Source organism: Anser anser (genome assembly GCF_964211835.1).
Source record: "Anser anser genome assembly, chromosome: 14".
Lineage (NCBI taxonomy): Eukaryota > Metazoa > Chordata > Aves > Anseriformes > Anatidae > Anser > Anser anser.
In genome coordinates this window covers 5,625,750-5,644,585 of record NC_139735.1, presented here as the reverse complement: position 1 = coordinate 5,644,585, position 18,836 = coordinate 5,625,750, and the positions used below count along the sequence as shown (strand labels likewise).

General features: G+C 47.1%; 2 protein-coding genes across 19 annotated transcripts; one reads left to right on the top strand and one right to left on the bottom strand.

Moving 5' to 3' along the window:
- The first annotated feature begins 1,655 nt into the window (after positions 1 to 1,655).
- On the top strand, positions 1,656 to 18,182 carry HNRNPH1 (heterogeneous nuclear ribonucleoprotein H1). Of its 18 annotated transcripts, none has more exons than XM_083798423.1 (15): positions 1,740 to 2,005; positions 9,361 to 9,420; positions 10,012 to 10,106; positions 10,329 to 10,466; positions 11,222 to 11,377; positions 11,570 to 11,713; positions 13,214 to 13,352; positions 14,360 to 14,538; positions 14,757 to 14,828; positions 14,908 to 15,041; positions 15,211 to 15,346; positions 15,496 to 15,579; positions 15,706 to 15,756; positions 16,808 to 16,900; positions 17,403 to 18,182. In XM_083798423.1, the coding sequence occupies exons 3-15, from the start codon at positions 10,103 to 10,105 to the stop codon at positions 17,525 to 17,527; spliced, it is 1,455 nt and encodes a 484-aa protein (XP_083654549.1). In that variant the 5' UTR covers positions 1,740 to 2,005; positions 9,361 to 9,420; positions 10,012 to 10,102; the 3' UTR covers positions 17,528 to 18,182. The 18 variants fall into 18 exon arrangements, with proteins under 18 accessions (XP_083654561.1, XP_083654563.1, XP_083654560.1 ...); XM_083798421.1 differs by having other exon boundaries at positions 14,902 to 15,041; XM_083798431.1 differs by lacking the exon at positions 10,012 to 10,106 and having other exon boundaries at positions 1,717 to 2,005; positions 14,929 to 15,041.
- Positions 2,708 to 9,354, bottom strand: LOC310881290 (deoxycytidine kinase 2). The gene is made up of 7 exons (XM_083798440.1): positions 8,398 to 9,354; positions 7,431 to 7,546; positions 6,847 to 7,040; positions 6,618 to 6,765; positions 5,875 to 5,990; positions 4,335 to 4,434; positions 2,708 to 2,989 (listed from the first exon to the last, which is right to left on the bottom strand). The coding sequence occupies exons 1-7, from the start codon at positions 8,756 to 8,758 to the stop codon at positions 2,966 to 2,968; spliced, it is 1,059 nt and encodes a 352-aa protein (XP_083654566.1). The 5' UTR covers positions 8,759 to 9,354; the 3' UTR covers positions 2,708 to 2,965.
- Positions 18,183 to 18,836: the final 654 nt, after the last annotated feature.

The following is an 18,836-nucleotide window of genomic DNA, read 5'->3' as shown; positions in this document are numbered from 1 at the left end:
AGGGCTGCTGGTGTTAAGAATGACTTCATTTGAACTGGTAATTGTTTTCATCCTTCAAACACCACATATACATTGGCTAATTATAACTCTTCTGATAACTGTTTAGGTCTTTGCTTGCCTGTCTGTATGTTCTGCTGTTCACACTTGCATTCTTCTCCTAGAAGTGGCTGTATCCAACATCCTGTCGGATGCGTCAGCTTCCAAGGCAGGCAAGTATTTTGCCTGTGTTTAATACCAATTATGTAGTTACAAGAAAGTCAAATGATGTTTCTAACAGTGGAAGAGTATGCGTGCGGCACAACTCCTGCCCAGTGCGAACACAGGAAAATTTCCATTTCCTAGGAGACCTCCAAGGAGAAAACTTAAGTCAGAATGCTGTTCTACTTCAATAAATAAAAGGTTGAGAAAGTATTGGGCAAACAAAGCTTTATTTATCACTGAAAATTAGAGTGCAAGAAATCAGGCAGCACTGCTCACTTCAAAGTTATGAAGTCATGTGGATCATGATGTGTAAACAACAGAGAACCAGTTTTCCTTCATTATTCAAATGCAGTAATGGAGACTAAAAAGACCAGAGCAATAGAATAACACTTAGTAAGTGTACCCCACTCTATGGTTATTAATATTCATTAAAGGAAGACAAAAATTATTAACTCAGTCAGAAATGCAAATGATTCAACAGGGATTAGCAAAGGGATTCACTTTATATTAACCACTCAGTCAGAAGCAAAGTTGTGAAGAGATGCCACACCTCCACAGTGCTAAGGTCACCGCTTATTTGTTCAATCATGCTGGCTCCTTTGCAGCTATTTAGCTCAAAGTTGTTTTAGCCAAGCATTCTTTGTGACAATACTTTGCAGAAAGAATTGGTCTGGTTAGGTGTAGGGCAAATGGACTGCAGGGGTCTCGGGGCATGTGAGAGAGCCCCCATTTGTATCTGTCAGGGCGTGTGGAATTTGTATCTGTCGGAGTGCGTGGAGATCTCAGGTTTGAGATCCAGAAATAAGCCTGCCTGCATTTACACCTAAACAGCCGAACAACCCCTCTGAAAGCACAGCGCGGACATCTCGGCCTTGGCAGACTTTCAGCGTGCGCCGTCCCCATCGCCACCGTTGGCATTTCCACGCAAGGGCTCGCCAAAAACCGGCCTTTTCACGGCCTTCCCTCACACCAGGCCCCGGCCTTCCGGGCCCAGGCCGACGCCATCCCGGCGCCGTGCCTCCCCCCCCCGCCACCCCCCGGCCAGCCCCCGGTTCCTCGCTCCCCGTCTCCCCCCCGGCGCGGCGGGAGGCGGAGCCCAGCGCCGTGAGGGCGCCGCCCGCAGCGAGCGAGCGAGGGAGGACTCGGGACGGGACGGGAGGTGTTTTGTGTTTGTGTGAGGGACAAAGCCGACGCCATCTTTGTGCTCGTGCGGACAACGAGGCGGAGCGGGCCCGCGGGGGCCCCCCTCAGCGCCGTGAGGCGGGGCACGAAGGGCACAGAGGCCGCAGCCCCCACCAGCCGTCACCGCGGCGGCCATTACAGGACTGCCCCCCTCCCCTCACCGCTCCCCCCCCCCCCGTCCGCCATTTTGTCCCCCCCCCAGCAGGCGGCCGGCCCTGACTGGCTGCTTTCATTTGTCGCGCCGCCATTGGCTGGCGGGCGGCGGGGGGGACAGGCTCGCGCGGCGCGTGACGTCAGGACGCTGCGCAGCGCGGCCGGCGGCTATTTAAGGGCGGTGCGCGGCGGTGCGCAGGAGCAGCCAGCAGGCAGTTGGGGCCCGGGCAGGCCGGCGGCGGCTGCATCGCGCCTCATCCCCGCGGGAGCGGAGCGGCACAGGGCGGCAGGCCCCGGTCCCACACCGCCGCAGCGGCTTCTCGACGCCCGTTGATTTTTTTTTTTTTTTGTCTCAGAGCGGCTCACGTATTTTTTTTTTTTTATTTTTGTCCCGGCCCTTAGTGGGAAGGCGCGGCCGAGATGGATCCCTGTCACACTGAGGAGACCGAGGGCGAGATCCCCGGGCTGGGTAAGCGGGGGGGGGGGGTGGGGAGGAAGAGGAGGAGGAAGGGGAAGGCAGGCGGTGTGGAGGAGGGGGAGGGGCGGCCGTGCGGTGGGGGAGGGGCGGCGGGGCCCGCCCGATCCGGGGCCGCGGCGCCCCCGCGTTGGCGCCTGCGGGGGGCGGCAGGGCGCGGGCGGGCCCGGCGTGCGCGCGCCGCTCCCCGTCCACCCTCCCCTTCCTTTCACCCCCCCCGGCCGCGTGGCGGAGTTAGGGGGGAGCAGCCACCGGGGGGGGGGGGGGATTGAGGATTTTTGGGGGGGAGAATCGGGGTTTGGAGGTGCCCCCCCAGCGGATCCCGCCCGCGATCGTGTTCGTGGGAAAGCGGTAGGGTGGGGGGGTGTGTGTTTGGGTGGGCGGTGGGGTTCCGTTGGTTCCGGGGGGGGGGTCCGTAAAGAAAATGCCGTTAAACTGCAGTTTGTTCCAGGTGTAACGCTCGCGACTGCAGTGCCGCCCGTTGTTTAGGGTAAAAGGGTTGAAAGCGGCTGCTCGGTAAAGCAGAAGTTGAAAGTAAGGCTGCTGGACGCCATAACAGTCTCGTCTTAAAATGGTGAACTATGCCAGTTATTGCAAAACAACCCTGCCCCAGCGCCTGCTATCTATATTTACTGGGTTGTCGGCCGCTGATAACCGGTTAACTCCTCTGTGCTTGAAGCCGGTCATGAGCCCGTATTAGTTTAAAATCTTTATTAAACAGCAGAGAATGTACTCGAAATACATTATCAAAACATCCCATGTATGTTCATTTAAACTATACTATAAATTCCATCAAACCACACAGTCCAGACAAGCAAAAAAAATACATGATTTATACGTAAAAAACCCTCGTTTTTATATAAGATAATTCACCATCTAGTTTAAATTGTCTTAGAACGCTGGCTTAACTGTTGTTTATCGAGCAGTTGATGTTCCTCTCAAATCTCATCTTCTTTACGAAGTCAGGAAAGATTTGACCTGTGAAAACAAAGCCTGTATTGTATTTGATGCATTTTAAAAGGAAACAACAAAACAAAAACCCTGTTAGGGTTTTCCCTTTCCTAGGAACAAAGGATTTGTTACTGTACAGTCTCCAGTACTGTTCTGCCTGTATATATTCATGATCTGAAATGCACTTCAGTATAGTTGTTACTAGGTAGAATTAAGTAACCTAAATAATTTATTAGCAAGATGGGGAGTACTTAAAAGGTAGCTTTTGGAATGCTTTACAGCATACTACTTCGTTAAAGAAAATGGATTTGCCTTTACTAAGTAGCTTTTCCCTAGAAAGAAGTTGCTATGAGATCTTCGGCTTAATTTCCAGACAGTTCCAGCATAGTGCTGTACCCTTTAGCCCCCACCCGAAGCTGAAAGTAGAACTGGCTTCTGATATGCTGGGTGAAGGGGTTTTAGTGGAAACAAGAGTGGTGGCCTTTCAGTGAAGTGAAGTTAAAGGGAAGGTTGTACCTGTGTGTAGCAGCTCATAACTCTGAGCTGCTGTTTGCTCATTTCCACAGGAATAAAACTTCACAGCAAATACTCTCACAGTACCCTGACTGAACATCGTGCCCCCACCCACATTACTTGGGAGAACGATACTGGATACTGTAGAAGTAATTCCTTAATAATTTCAAATTCTTGACCAAGAATGGGGTATTTCATGTTACTTTCTTGCTGTGGAGTGGGCACACAACAGAAGGATTTATTTGGGGAATTTACCACCCCAAGTTTTGTCTTCCCACAGAATCAGCAAACACCATTTTGTCTCATGACCTATCACTGTTTCCTCTAATGGCCGTCCTTCCCTACTTACCAGTTTCACTTCATGCGTTTAGAACTACGTATGATCTCGGTGTTTGTCAGGTGTCCAGGAAGAGCCTAGATCCTTAGAATGCGAAGGAGCATAAGTAGCTCTAAGCTGACTAGGATTTTTCTAAAGACAACATGGCTGACATGAATCGGACAGTATTATTGTGTAAACTATTTAATGAGTCGCATGGCAGTGCAGACTTGGCAGAGAGCAGTCTGACTCCAGTGCAGCTACTGTGCACTGTTTTTCCCCTCACAACTGCCCCTCTTGAAAAATACCTGTTTTTAATGTGAACTGCTTCAACCTTGAGGTTAATGTTGTGGAATTAAATGGTTTTGTGGAGGAAAGAAAAAAGCCTCTCCTGTACCCATGTGATAGAGACTGACTGCTAGCCCGAAAGTACTACTGCATGACTCCTAAATTTGCAGTTTGGTAGTTGAATTTTAAGAGCTTAGATTTGGTAAATTAGAGCTATTACTGCAGAAGAAAATGCAAGGAAACATTTTTACTTACCTCATCAATTAGGTACTCCTGTTTAATCTTATCATTCTTAAAATCTTCATTAACATCCAAAACAAGAATGGGGATTTCTTTAAGGTTCTCAAAGTCAACTCTGTTAGAGAGAGCAAAATTGTTTTACGCACAGTACTTAATGCTATTTTTACTAGCATGATCTAATTGCTTTCTGAGACATCTTAGGGGTGCAGCACTGCTCATTATCCCATGCACCTGGGATGTTGATGACTTATCCTACTTTAACCAGTATTTCCTGGAAAATGCCTCTTGCCCTGTGTTGTCCCCCCCCCCCCCCCCCCCGTACCCACTGTAGTTAGCTGCTAATCCATGTACTAAGATGAAGTTCTATAGCACCCTTTGATGGGGATGGCATCTTTAAACAGGTTACAAGAAAGGTATTTAAAATGGCTGCAAGATAAGACTATTTTGGCCACAGGCTAGGTGCAGAAGAGAGCAGTAACCGTGCAACTAGGTGCTTTCATTTCTAGTTCTCCTAAACCACTGCATATTTCCTCTTCCTACGTCTGAAAAGCATTTCTGAAGTCCAGTAAGTGTGCTGAACAGCATTCGGACATGTTATTTTGCAAACCCAAGTGTTCCTATTAAAAATACAGGAAATGTTTGCTCATGAGTTTGGAATGAGTAAACAATGTAAATGTTCCCAGAATGCCACAATACTGCAGTGCATTTGTCTCCCGAGCATTCAGGTCATCCTACATGAAATTTATACTTAGGAAAGCAGATGTGACCGATGTTCAATCTAACATACTTTTCCTGGAATTGTTTTGAATCTGTTAGTACTCCAGCTGGAAGGAGTTTTTTATTTCACCTGAAAAGACATGCTTGCCTACCAAGAATGTCCTGAACACTTCAATGATCTTTTGTTGTATATGCTAATGTCAAGTGGAGCAGTCAGTAATAAATGTTTAACCTACTGCTTTCCATTCAGTAAAGTATTTCAGGCTGTTGTAAGGGAGAATACGAAGTTTGCATTCACATCCAGAAGATCCTTACGTGAGGAAAGCTAATGAGTCAACAGGAAAGTGAGGAGGGAGGTACGCAGAGATCTTAGTCATGGACTGGGGGTTTTGTGTATAACACTAACTACCAGAAGCCTTTCTGATAATTGTTGAAACAAAATCACCCTTGTTTAAAGGTAGCTGAGACACTGCCTTCCCTTACACTGGAACTGCAAACTGCTTAGTAGGTAACTTAAGTGGTTGCCCACTGAATCCAGTCTCAACTCTGCAATATTCCTGTGTACTCTGTTACCAAATTGAAATCCTTTCTGGAGAAAAGTTAAATCTCCGTAGCTTTTTACTTGAAGGTAGTGCTTAATGCAAGTCCTTCCCTCCTTACTGAGTAAGTCTAAACTTAAATCTGTTTTACCCCTAATCAACTTTAGCATGAGGTAGAAAAGAGCCTTGCCTGTAAGCTGAAACTTGAATAAGTCACTAGTTTTTGATTTCAGCGTTCTGCTGCTTTTATGGTAACAGATCAAAGCTATTCTAGTGGTATAGGGAAAATGGGTTCATACCTCAGAGTTCTTTCATAAAGCCATGTTTCATGTTTATAGTGGAGGTTTTCCAAATACTCAAGCTCAATTCCTTGTTCCTCTTCTCTTCCCCTTGTCTGCAGCCTTTCCATGCATTTCTGAAAAAAAATGCAAGCCTGGACATTAATAACATGTTAAAAGGCTAAATGAACTAAATTGATCAAGTGGTCCTTAAATCAGAAGAATTAACTCTTAACAGATGAAAAAATAAGATGGCAAATAGTACATAGTTATTCATGAGGGTATCTACAGGTTATTCCTTAACTAGAGAGCATTTTTTTTTTTTTGCTGGGTGACTTGGTTTGGATACCTGAGTATGAGGATGTTTAGTATGCCAGTATTAAGCAGAGAACTGACAGTCCTTATGATGAAACTATTGAAGTGTCGAAAGCATTAGACAGGGAGCACTCTAATCCTTGGCTAAGAAAAAAGTCAGTTCTTACTAAAAGATTTTCCTTCCAATATACTGTGGTTTGGAAGTGAAACTTTATGCAGGGAGTCTTACTGAGTCTTGCTAAAATCTTACTTATGCAGAAGCTTACTGAGTGGTAGATATTAGTTAACTACAGTGTTTGCTGGCATCAGAATAGCAGCTCAGAAAGGAGGGTGTTCAGTTTGATCTGAATCCAATGTGAAGTTACTGTAGGCTTCCTGTAACTTCTGGAGAACAAAATGCTAGTGTAGTGTTAGTCATTGCAGTATGTCATGGATATACTTGGGTATACCTGAGGTGTGGTTCTGAGGTAGATGATGCCATCCAGTTCTATATCAGGTTCATACTGATTCAAAAGCCAAGTGTGCCAGTCCTGATAGATAGTCCACTCTGTTTCATTGATGTTTCCAGATTCAAACAGGTTAGAAGCGAACACATATCTGCAAGGAAAGGCATGAAGTGTCATGCTAGGAATGACAAAATTGAACTCCTTAAACTGGTTGCATTGTGAGAGTAATTACCTGTCACTGTACACAGATCTCTCAAAAAATTGCACTGGATGTTCTGCTTCGTATAATTTGGCTGAGATGGGTTTTAATTGTGCCCTTACTCGGCTCAAGCAAGCATAAGTCTGAAAAGTGTAAGCCCATCTTGTGGGCTTATCATACAGCATTTGAAGTAGATTTCCTCCATTCTTCTGAGATGTTGAAAGCTCCTAGGGGTACAAGAGAGAAGACTTAAATAACCAGTGTATTTTGGGGACAAGGCTTAATACCCAGTATATTCGCAAGTTTTTACTCCTTTTTCTTAATCCATAATTCTGGTATGTGATCCTTCCTAAAAAGGAAGTGACTTAGGCACAGAAACAAGGTTTTTCTAAACTGAAAAGCTGTCTTTGACAGTTTTTTTTAAAAGTAGGTCTACCACTGGCTTTGAGAATGATTCCTGTGGAGTGGGGGATGACTACTTGGCAGATGCATTGAATAGTATCTTGCAAGTGGCTGTGGCAGTTTGAGTGTCTAATTAGGTGAATCTTGACGTGTTCCTTGGCCAGTCACTTCAGTTTATGTGCCCATCTCATGCTTCCCAAGTGCGGTGCACCTACCTCATACTCATCTTCAGCTGTCTGAATGTTGCACCACTTGGCAATAGGTTCAGGGATTATCTCCCACTCATCGCTGTGTTTCTCGAGTAGCCTGACAAATGTAGACTTCCCTGCAGCTGCAAAAGATTTGTGAAGTTTACTCAGGGTGTGGATGAGAGTGGTCTTGCTGACTGACCCTCAGCGGCAGTTGGGAGGTGTAAGAGGCTGCGGGCTGCCTTTTGGCAGCGTGGAGGTGCCGAGCTGCGTGCTTGCAGCTTGGAAGCCGCTCGGAGCAGGATCAGACGCAGCGAAATCGAGCGGATTTCCGAGAAAACGGCGCTAATCTGCGGCGCCAGGCGGCCGTGGCGGGGCCGGGCGAGGAGGAGGCGGCGGCGGGGCCGTGACAGGGCCTGGGGAGCCGCCATTTTAGGAGCAGGCTGCCCGCGGGGCGGGGCTGGCGCCGCATTGTTGGCGGGCCGCGGGAGAGCGGGGAGGCGGCGCGCATGCGCGGCGCGCGTTCCCCGTGGAGCCGCGGGCGGGACGGGCGCGTGCACGCGGGGGGTTCTGAGGCGAGCGGGAGCGCGCGGCCGGTCCCGGCAGCAGCCGCAGCTCCGCCGGGGGGGGGGGAGGAGGAGGCGGGCTGGCTCCGTGCCCGGTGCCCAGTCCCCGGCGGTTGGCCGTCTGCGGGGGCTCTGTGTCCCCACTAATGGCCACCGGCCTGTCCTTGGTCAGGGAGGCTGCTGGGGACGGCGGGGTCCTGCCACGGCGCCAGTTCTTGAGTGTCCTGAGGGGAGCGGGGGCATGGCCAGGTGGCAGCGGGTGGCCACCCGTTGGGGCTGGTGCCTTTGTCAGGATACAGCCGCCATCCCGCGGGGTCAGTGGGGCTGGAGGAGGATTTCCCCTTTCCCCCCTTCAGATCATCCCCTCAGGGCTCCCCTGTCCTGAGGCCGGAGCCCCGCATCCCGCCCCCCTCCGCCGCCGCGCTCACCGATGTTCCCCTCGATGGAAATCTTCTTGAGGCGCTTCTGGAAGCTGGAGTCGAGGGAGCCGCTGGGGCCACAGCAGCGCCGCTTGGCAGGGGTGGACATGGCGGGGCGCTGAGGGCAGCTGGCTGCTCCTGCCTGCTTTAAGTCTCCCGCCAAGCGGTGGGCGGGAGGGGAGGGCTGCCTCCTGCTGCCTCCCGCGCAGCCTCTGCCTGCTCCCCCCCGGTCCTGCCTCCGCCCAGCCTCTGCTGCAGGGCTTTTTTGAAATGGGTGTTGTGCGAGGGAAATTTTAAGAGTGGCTTCCTTCAGGAAGTTGCTGCTTGACTTGCTGGTCTGATTTGCATCAACTTCAGTGAGTTCCCCCATGTTGCTTGTGTTCCAGACCTCAACTCCGGAGCAATTTTTTTTCCCAAAAAGTCTCCTGCTTTTTGTAGTCTGAATTGTGATCCGATAAATTAAATGTTTTACATAGTTACAGAAATACGAGGCAATGCAGATTTGTAGTCAGTGAAACATCTCAACCTAAAGCTGTATGTTAATTTTGTTATTGACTGGAAAGGAAGCATGCATGAATGAAATATATGCGGGTGCCCTTGGGAGCGGCCCTGCCTCGCAGCTCCAATTCCAGCAGCAGCGTTGGCATGCCCGGGGCTTCAGAGTCCACTTGAACTCCTGGCATGGGCGCTCTGTTACCTCTGTGGGCACTGGTTGAGGCGTGAACTGCTTGGTCCTGGTGGTGTAAGGAAAGGGGCTGAGGAAGCTTGGCTAACACGTCTGGGTGCCGCTGCCAGAGGCTGTGCCGCTGGTTACACCCGGTAACTGCTCGTCTCCATGCCAGGGAGGTTCAGGGCGAGACTGAGCTCGGTCCGGTGTGTTTGGAGGAGATGGGAGGGAGTTCTAGTTTCCTTTTCGTTATGATAATTGTGACCCGTGTCTCTTCTTTCCCCCATCTCCTACAAACACACCAGGCTTCAGTGACCGAAGCGAGCAGATTGTTTCACGCGGGGTAGCGTCAGCATTTGAAGCTGGTAAGTGCTGGTTCCCGCACGCCTCTCGTGCAGCCAGACGTGCCCGTTGCTGCGGGGGGCGGGAAGCGCCGCGCGGCCCGCGCCGCTCTGAGGCGCATGCGCGGCGGCTCGGCGCGGGAGGCAGCGCCTCGGCTTTGTTCAGCGCAGGAGGCAGGCGACGCATGCGCACAACCCACCGGGGACGGAGGGGGGGCGGGCGGGCGGGTGGAGGGGGGGGAAGCGTAGCCTAGCGAGGACGCATGCGCAACCTGGCGGGAGCGGCGCGGGGAAGGTGTGCGTAGGGGTGCGCGGCCCGGCGCGGTGGCGCTACTGAGCATGCGCAGGAGGGGCCCGCGGGGAGGGGGGCAGAGGCCCTCCGGGCGGCGGCGCGCATGCGCTCCGCGCCCCAGTCCCCAGGCACGCGGCGGGGCCCGCAGCCCCCGCTCCGCCGCCGCCCCCCGGGGCCCCGAGCCGGGCAGGAGCGCGGCGCTGCCCCGCCGGGGGCTGTCGGGCGGCGCGTGGGGCCGGGCCGGGGCGCTTTGTGCGACGGAAGGGCCGGCCCAGCGGAAGCGGGAGCACCCGCCGCCATTTCCTAGCGCGCTCTCGCCACAGGCTCGCCCGCTTGCTGCCGCCTGACCGGGACTAGGCGCTCTCCGGACAGTGGATCAGGCTCGGAGCCCTAGAACCAGCGCGGAGCCCCACCATGTGTGCGTGCGGGGACGGGGGCTGGGCGCGGGCCGGGCGGGTGGGCCAGGCGTGCGCCGGGCGGGAGCGGCTCCGTGTGTGTGAGGCGGGCAGCGGTCCGAGGTAGAGGAGGCTCGGGGGCGGGCGGGCCTGGGGCCGGGGGGCCGCCGGGCGCTCGGAGGGGGTGTGGGTGGCAGCCGTGCCCCGCAGCATCGTCTCAAGGAGCCTGCTTTGGTTTTCTCCAGCTACCACAGAAACCGAGGCGGAGCCCAACCTGACCTCCAATGTGATGCTGAACACGGAGAGCAGTGAGGGATACGTGGTGAAAGTGAGGGGGCTGCCCTGGTCCTGCTCCACTGAGGAGGTGCAGAGGTTTTTCTCTGGTAAGTGGAACTGAGGGAGTGGGGGGCTGGGGACAGGGGCTCCTTGCGGTTCTTTCAGGGGAAGCGGTAGCAGCAGGAATATTGCAATAAGTAGTAACAGAAGTTTTGGTGTAATTCCAGTATCCAGTGAAGTTTGTAAAGAAACAAGTGCCCTAGCTAGAATGCAGTGCGGACAGCCATGCTTCAGTTAGTTGGGACAGGACACAAGTAGCTGCAGCTGCGGGTTGCTGGAACAGCCACAACTGCCTTCTGTTCTTGAGCAGGTAGAAGAACGAAGCCTTCATTTGAAGGAAAATTTCAAAACTCTTGTTTCAGGCTTAATTAAATCAATTTAATTCTTGATGCTGCTGTAATAGGTTTGCTATTTCAGGAATTTGGTAAAAGGGATTTGGTCCTGATTTAGTTCATTATGCCTGCACTTGATTTTTACTATTTGTCGTGCTTCATCCTGATCAGAAAGTCTTAAGTCACCTATGATCAAAAGAAGAACACTTAACTTGACTTGAGGCAGTAAAGCTTTAAAAATAGCTGATTTTTATTTATCCCTAATGTTTTCCTAATAACAGACTTGAAGAGAAGGATAAGTTCATTTTAGCCAGGCCTTTATCTTCCAGACAAGGACCAATAAACTTGTAACAAGTACGCTATCTTTGTCCTGTAGAAGTAATTTTTTTGCTTTTAGGTTATCTGAAACTTTTAAAGCCATCATGTTCCTCTAAAAATTAAATCAATTCCTGTTTCTTTTTTTTTTTCAGACTGCAAAATTCTGAACGGGGCTTTAGGTATCCGTTTCATCTACACAAGGGAGGGCAGACCAAGTGGAGAAGCATTTGCTGAGCTTGAATCAGAAGAGGATGTGAAACTGGCACTGAAAAAGGACAGAGAAACAATGGGACACAGATATGTTGAAGGTTTGATTTGGTCTAGTAACTGACTAGATGTATTTGTACTTGATGGGTTTTTTGTTAACTGTTGTTTTGTCTTTAAAATGCATGTGAAAGGACAAATGGACTTGCGTATCATAAATTGACTAGTTTCAAGGCAAATGACTTTTAAAACTGTTGAGCGTTCCAGAATGCATTAATTCTAAGTGCCTTTTACAGTTTTCAAGTCAAACAACGTTGAAATGGATTGGGTTCTGAAGCATACTGGTCCCAACAGCCCTGATACGGCTAATGATGGTTTTGTACGTCTTAGAGGACTCCCATTTGGCTGTAGTAAAGAAGAAATTGTACAGTTTTTTTCAGGTATGTGGGGTAAAAGTACTAGCTGTAGCGCTATTGGTCTATACTTAAAAAACAAACCCCCCAAAACCACACCGCCCGGTAGTATTTTAACAGTACAATGATGTGTAATAAAAGTAAATAAGTATTTCTCCATTAGTTATATGGGCTCAGGAGATGAATTTATTAAGTATTCTCTTACTAAATAAACGAGGAAGTCTCCAAAAGCTGTCCTAATTTATACTTTAGTGCGGCATACTGTTGCAAGTAAGGTTAAATGTAAGTAAGCAGAAAACTTTTGTTTTCTAATAAGTGACCAAGTAGGAGGATCTTTCTACCCAGTCTTAGCTAGTTCACGCTGCTAATTTTCATCTTACGTGAAGGATATAGAATGCCATTAGTGCTGGGCCCAGTGTAATGAGCAGGATGAGGAAGACAATATATCGTGCCCATGATTTCTTTATTTATATTTATATTTAAACATTTAGTAGGGAGTAATACCCCAGGGGGAAAAAACATCTTGCTGAACTCCACCCAAGTATGGATTTTCCCCCCTCCCCACTTCCCAGGGGAAAAAAACCCCTTGATGTAGTATAGCTTAGTCTTTATGGATGGAAGAGATAATGTCTTGTGTTGACCCTTAATTCTCACTTTCTTGCAGCTGTTGTATGTTCATTTTTACCAGTTGGAATGCTATTATAAATGCTAAGGATAAAATCTGTTCAATTACCTAGGATTGAACATGTCAGTGTTTTTGAGGTAGTAACTATCGAACTGTTAAAACTGGCTAGAATGTTTTGCCTTAACAAGCCTTTTAGATATGATTGAGCTTATTGTTTTTCTTAAATTTTTAGAAATATTGCTAGCCTTACAAATTCAGAAGTTTTTTGTGTATTCTGAATCAGTAATAATGTGAACAAGAGCAATTCCAAAGCGTGTGCGTTTTAAGTTGTTTTTTTATATGGCTAAGTGGTATAAACTTTTAAATGCTGTTACTGTGCTTAATATACAAAATGTACCTCTTCTGTTCATAAGCTAATACTTTTTGAAATTCATTATTTTTATTTAAGGATAAAAATAATACTGGAACTTAATATTTGCATAAGACTACTTAACCTGACTTCTAGTAAAAAATACTTGTTAAATGTGAAGTTGTTTAACTTGCTGTGTTTGAATCTGTTACATTTAAAAGTTCGTCTTAAATACTTTCACAGAATTGAAGAGGTTTTAAATAGCTGTAAACTTCTTAATGCACCCTGCATTAGATGCCCTATCTGAGGAGTTGTACTTGACACTCAGAACTTGTCTGTGCTCTGCAGGGTGGGTTAAGAACATAATCTGAATGGTATGCGATCGTGGATTTCTTTTGTTGACATGCTTTTTCTTCTAGTGTTCTAGAATCAGCATACCATTCGCTTACAAATATTAAAATTCTGGTGTATTTAAAGCTATAAGAAAAACTCATGACTGGGCTTGTGATGTTAATATTGCCCCCTACTGGGGTTATTTGTCCTTGGGTTGAAGGGTTGGAAATCGTGCCAAATGGGATAACATTGCCGGTGGACTTCCAGGGGAGGAGTACGGGGGAGGCCTTCGTGCAGTTTGCTTCACAGGAAATAGCTGAAAAGGCTCTAAAGAAACACAAGGAAAGAATAGGGCACAGGTGGGGATGGATGGTTGGTTGGATATGTCACTTTTCTTATGGTAAACAATTAAATCCATATTCTCTCTTCTGAAAGTGTTAAAAATGCTATTTCTATTGGGATATCGGTCTCAAACGTGGTCACAAGTTCAAGGTATTACTACTGTACATACGGCACAGGCTGTCTAAATTGGTCCAAAACCAAGGATAAAACTGGGCTAAGCTTAACCATGCTTTGAAAACACGGTAATACTGGAGGAATGTAAAACTGATAGCTTGAAAGCAACAAAGTTGAGAGACTATGGCTTTAACTTCTCAAATAGCACCAATTATGCCTTTAGCTCTAAAGACATGCACAGTACTCTTATTACCATAAGAAAATGTGATAATTTCTAAACTTGTTTTATAAGTTGAAATGTAACAAATTTTCTTACTGTATTTATTAATCTTCAATGTAATAAGCATAGCTTTCAAGAAATTGTCACAAAGGGTTTTTATTCTATTTTACTTGTGACTATTTTTCATTGAAGCATGCACTTCTTGCCTACGCTGAATCACTGAAGCATAGGCTGGGTTCATTAGCACATGCAGAGCTTTTTGTAGCATCCTGATGGGTTAAAATCTTGGTGGAGGCTGGGTTTTTAACCCTCTGTTTATATTGCCACATGAGCAAAACAGTGCTGAGTTGAGTGGACGTTGGTCCCTCCTACATTTTTGACTAACACCTTAAATTTGGGGGAGGGGGGTGGGGAATCAGTCTTGCTCCCCCACCCTTAAGGTTGGGCTACTGTGATGTATGAGGAGCATTTAAACCCTTCAGTAATCGTAATTTCTTGAAAAGACACTAATTTGAAAGTAAAGTAGTGGTTTTAGTAGTATGTCATTGCCTACATAATGTAAAGAAATCTGGCTTAAAATCTGCCGCCAGTTTCAAGGCTATGACTAAATGTCTTGTAAAAATGTAAAATTGTGAGGTCTGTTGTGGAAGGAATTTACGACTGACTACTTCCTGTGGAAACAAATTTCAGGTACATTGAGATCTTCAAGAGTAGCCGAGCAGAGGTGCGCACTCACTATGACCCTCCACGCAAGCTGATGGCAATGCAGAGACCAGGTCCTTACGACAGACCTGGTCTGACGCGGGGATATAACAGTCTTGGTAGAGGAAGTGGCTTGGAAAGAATGAGGCGTGGAGCTTACGGAGGAGGTAAGTATATGAAGCCCAAGAGGGAGCTGCTCAGCTGAGAAGCAGCACCGCTTGGGGTGATGGTCTTCCGTGCTCTGTAACCGCTGGTTGGTAGATGTGCTTGGCTGTATTTCTCCCGTAAGAAACGGAACTTTCTGATTTGTTTTGTGCCGTGTGTTTATTTTAACTGCAGAAAGATCCACACGTACATATAAACATGTTGTCCGATCTATCCATAGGTTATGGAGGTTACGATGACTACAATGGGTATAACGATGGCTATGGTTTTGGTTCTGATAGATTTGGAAGAGGTAAGGGATCTCTAATAGGAATAGTAACTAACTTTCAATACATATAGAACAGAAACTTAAATACATCTGAAAGACCTAGAATGGACTCTCTTCTCTGCAGGAATGTCGGACCACAGATACGGCGACGGGACGTCCACCTTCCAGAGCACGACTGGCCACTGTGTCCACATGAGAGGTCTGCCTTACAGAGCGACGGAGAACGACATCTACAACGTGAGTTCCAGATCTGCCGTTCTCTTAGCTTAGCTTAAGATGCTGTGATCATTACTGGAAGCGTTAACTGTGCTGCTGTTAGCAAGTGTTCCTTTTGAGAGAACAGCTTGCTGTAGAACCGAATTGTGCTATATTGGTGCGTTTTAATCTCTGCATATTTTGTATGTAGTTCTTCTCACCTCTGAACCCTGTAAGAGTACACATTGAAATTGGACCAGATGGCAGAGTGACTGGAGAGGCAGACGTTGAATTCGCTACTCATGAGGACGCAGTGGCCGCAATGTCCAAAGACAAAGCAAATATGCGTAAGTACGGCTGTTGGGAGTGCGTGGCTTTGGGGAAGGCGCAGGACTGCAGTGCGCTGTCTGCTGCAGGTGGAATGCCAGGCGTTCTGTTGCAGCCTTGCAGTGAGTTTGGTGTGAAATGCTCTCATGCAAACTATTTTTTCTTCTAGAACACAGATACGTAGAACTCTTCTTGAATTCTACAGCAGGAGGAAGTGGTGGTGCCTATGGCAGTCAAATGATGGGAGCAATGGGTATGTGTAACTGCACTTCTTAAAAAGCACTTCATGTTTAACGAAGCTGGCTAATTTTGTACAGCTCCTGCTTATTCTATGCCTGGCATAAAAACTGAAATTCAACATTCTGTCTTAATCACACAGTCAAGGAATCGGAAGGGGTAGTTCAAGATTGGAACACTAGCACATTGCCAGGTATATAAACCTTTTGGGAATACATTTGAACTATTAATAGGTTGAATAAACTGTGGTGCTGAATGTGAGTGTGCGTGATGGGATGGGTGGCTCCTGGGAGCGCGGTGTAATGGGAAATACCTGTCCTATTTATTCCATCTTCCCTCCCCGTTTGTTTTTTTATGAGACACAAATACAGTTAGGTGATGGAAGGTGTATCTGTTGAGCGTGATCTGCCATTCAAGCTTGGTCTTGGTGCAGGAAAACCTTTTTCAAATTCGGGAAAAGTGAATTGCTCTAGTGAACTCCAGAACTGATTCAGAGTCTAAAATGTGCATTGGCAGCACAAATCCTAAGTGGCTTGACTCTAAAGCAGATACCCTTCCTGATACCTTACTTCCTGGTTTCTTAGACCTTAAGGTGGTGGTTGGTGTTTTGGGGTTTCTATGAGGGTGGGAGGGGAGGCGGGAGGTGTGGTATGCGTGTGGACATCCTGCTGCTATTGTGGTATGTTGATTACAAAATGATTAAAGTAATGCTGATTGTTTTTAACTACAGAAAGGTTCTGTGGGAGTAAAGTAATAGGTGAAGAGCTGTGGTTAGTCAGCTAAAGGGGAGGGAGGCCTACTGCCTGCTGTGGCACAGCGCAGCTGTGCTGGATGAACAGTGTGGAACAGGAGGCCTCTGCCTGGGGCCTGTCTCCTAAAGGGGTGGGTGCTGCCATGGGCAGGTGGTCTCCTGTGAAGCTGGGTACGCTTAGTCTCTTGGGGGGTGTATTGTATGGCAGATCAGTCCCGTTATCCATAGTCAGGCAATAGGAAGTGCAAAAGTAAATCCTCCTGCTGTGCTTGAGAACCCCAAGCTCGTGCTGTGGTTCTTGCAAGTTCCTGTTTGATTTAGGAAAGCTTCTAAAAACGTGTTCAAAGCTTTGAGCTTTGCTACCTTTGGAAGAAAATGAAGTAGGCTAGAGAGTGAGCATCTCCAGAACAGAGCAGTTAAAGGGTGGAATTGTCAATAGTGGGAAGACTTTCTTAGAGGCGGGTACTTAACGTTTGTATCCTTAACTTAAAAGGAAGCCAATCCAGTTATGGTGGCCCAGCTAACCAGCAGTTGAGTGGGGGTTACGGAGGCGGATATGGTGGCCAAAGCAGCATGAGTGGATACGGTAAGAGCATTTATTCGGTGTTCTTTAGGTGGGCCAAGTCTGCTGTGGCTTAGCATGTTATAAGGTCTCGGTGTGTTGAAGGGTAACTGTACAAATGGGGTGGCACGAGACCTGAGACTGAGAAGTAGAGGGAAATAAAGCAGGAATTTGTTGCTGGGGGGGAGAGAGCGGGAAGCTTGCTAAATTAGTCAGAGATGGGTAGGAAATACCAACCTCCAGACTGCCATTGATCACTTCTTAATTTCCAGTATGGAGGCTGGAGACTTAACCTGGTATAAATGCACCATAATGAAGGGGTGGGGCAGGGAGGACGGGTAGTCTCCAGAAACAGGTGGATAATAGAACAAATGCTACATCTGACTTAGGATATGGAGCTGTAAACTGACAATTTACAGTATTTGGCAAGGTAGAAAGTATTTACAAGGAGGCCCAGCAAGAATAGGGATTATCCTTCAGGTAAATGTGAATGGGCTGGTAATCTCTCTTCTTTTTTGTACCCTAGACCCGGGAAGTCAGGGCGCCATGAACAGCAGTTACTACAGCAGCGGGAACCGTGCATCCATGGGAGTGAACGGCATGGGTGGAATGTCGAACATGTCCAACATGAGTGGCGGCTGGGGAATGTAACCAATTGCTGACTTTTGGTCAAATCTTTTTTAAAAAACAAAAAAACAAAAAACTAAGTTTAACAGTTTTGCAATACAAGCTTGTGATTTATGCTTTACTGTAAGTGAAATCAGGATTGTTATTTTAAAACCTTTCAGGTTCAGTATTTTTTGAACATACAGAAATGAACATTCATCTAGGATGTAATAACCAAGTTGAGCAAAGACTATAACTGTTAAACAATTTTGAGCGTTTCTCAAGTTAGTTTTGTTGTAGGAGTGTATTTAAGCAGTAAGCGTATTTAGGTTAAAGCTGTTTGAATTATGTTAAATGTTGCTCTTATACCATATTACATCCAACACTGTTTTGAATACATGTTGAAAAAAACATGCTTTTTTGTAAAGAAACAATATAGGAGCTGTGTCTGAAATTCAAAGTGAACATTTGGCATGTTAGTTCTAGTTTATTTCTTTTAATATCCTGTAAGGCACGTTAAAGCTTTTTTTTAAGTTAATGGGGGAAACGTGTTGAGACGCAATACGGCTACTTTAGGATTTTGGTCTTGGTGTTCGTATAAAATTCTGAGGCCTTGATTTAATCTTTCATTGTATTGTGATTTCCTTTTTAGGTGTATTGCGCTAAGTGAAACTTGTTAAATAAATCTTCCTTTTAAAAACTGGAACTCATTTCTTCTTGAACTTCAGCTTCTGTGGTATAGATAGATACAGAAGCGTGACTGTGCTTCTGTGGTGTCAGTGATCACAGTACTCTTAACATCCATCTGCTGTGAAGTATTGTGACTATTTCTAACCACAATTATCATGTGAAAGCTGGCCTTGTGGGATATTAAAGTGACAATTGTTTCTCAGCCAAAAGTGGGGTTAGGAAAGAAAAGTGCCACCTACTGCTGTGGGTGCTGAACTGCCACTAAGGGGGTTCAGGATGCCACAAGGCTGTGACATGACCAAGCTTATGCGACCGTACCTGTTTGATGTGGTTTTAAAGCTGCAGAGGGGGGCTGGGAGGTGGCTGGGAGGTGATGCTGTTCTTTAGAGCCAAGGTGCTGGATCAATGGATGCTAAAGCTTAGTGCAGCCATGTTTCAATAAATTCAATTTGTTAAACACTGTGCTTAAAGATGTGGTTTATAAGCAGTGTAAGACTACTACTAGCTGTGAGCACTGGAACTTCCCCTGACATGTCATGGTAGCTATTCCAGATGTCTGTAACTAATGGAATTGTGAGAGAGGGCAGCACCATCCTTGCTCCTGAAGGCACACAATCTGAACAGCAGCTCTGGTATATGGTCTCAACATGCTGGGCTCACTTCT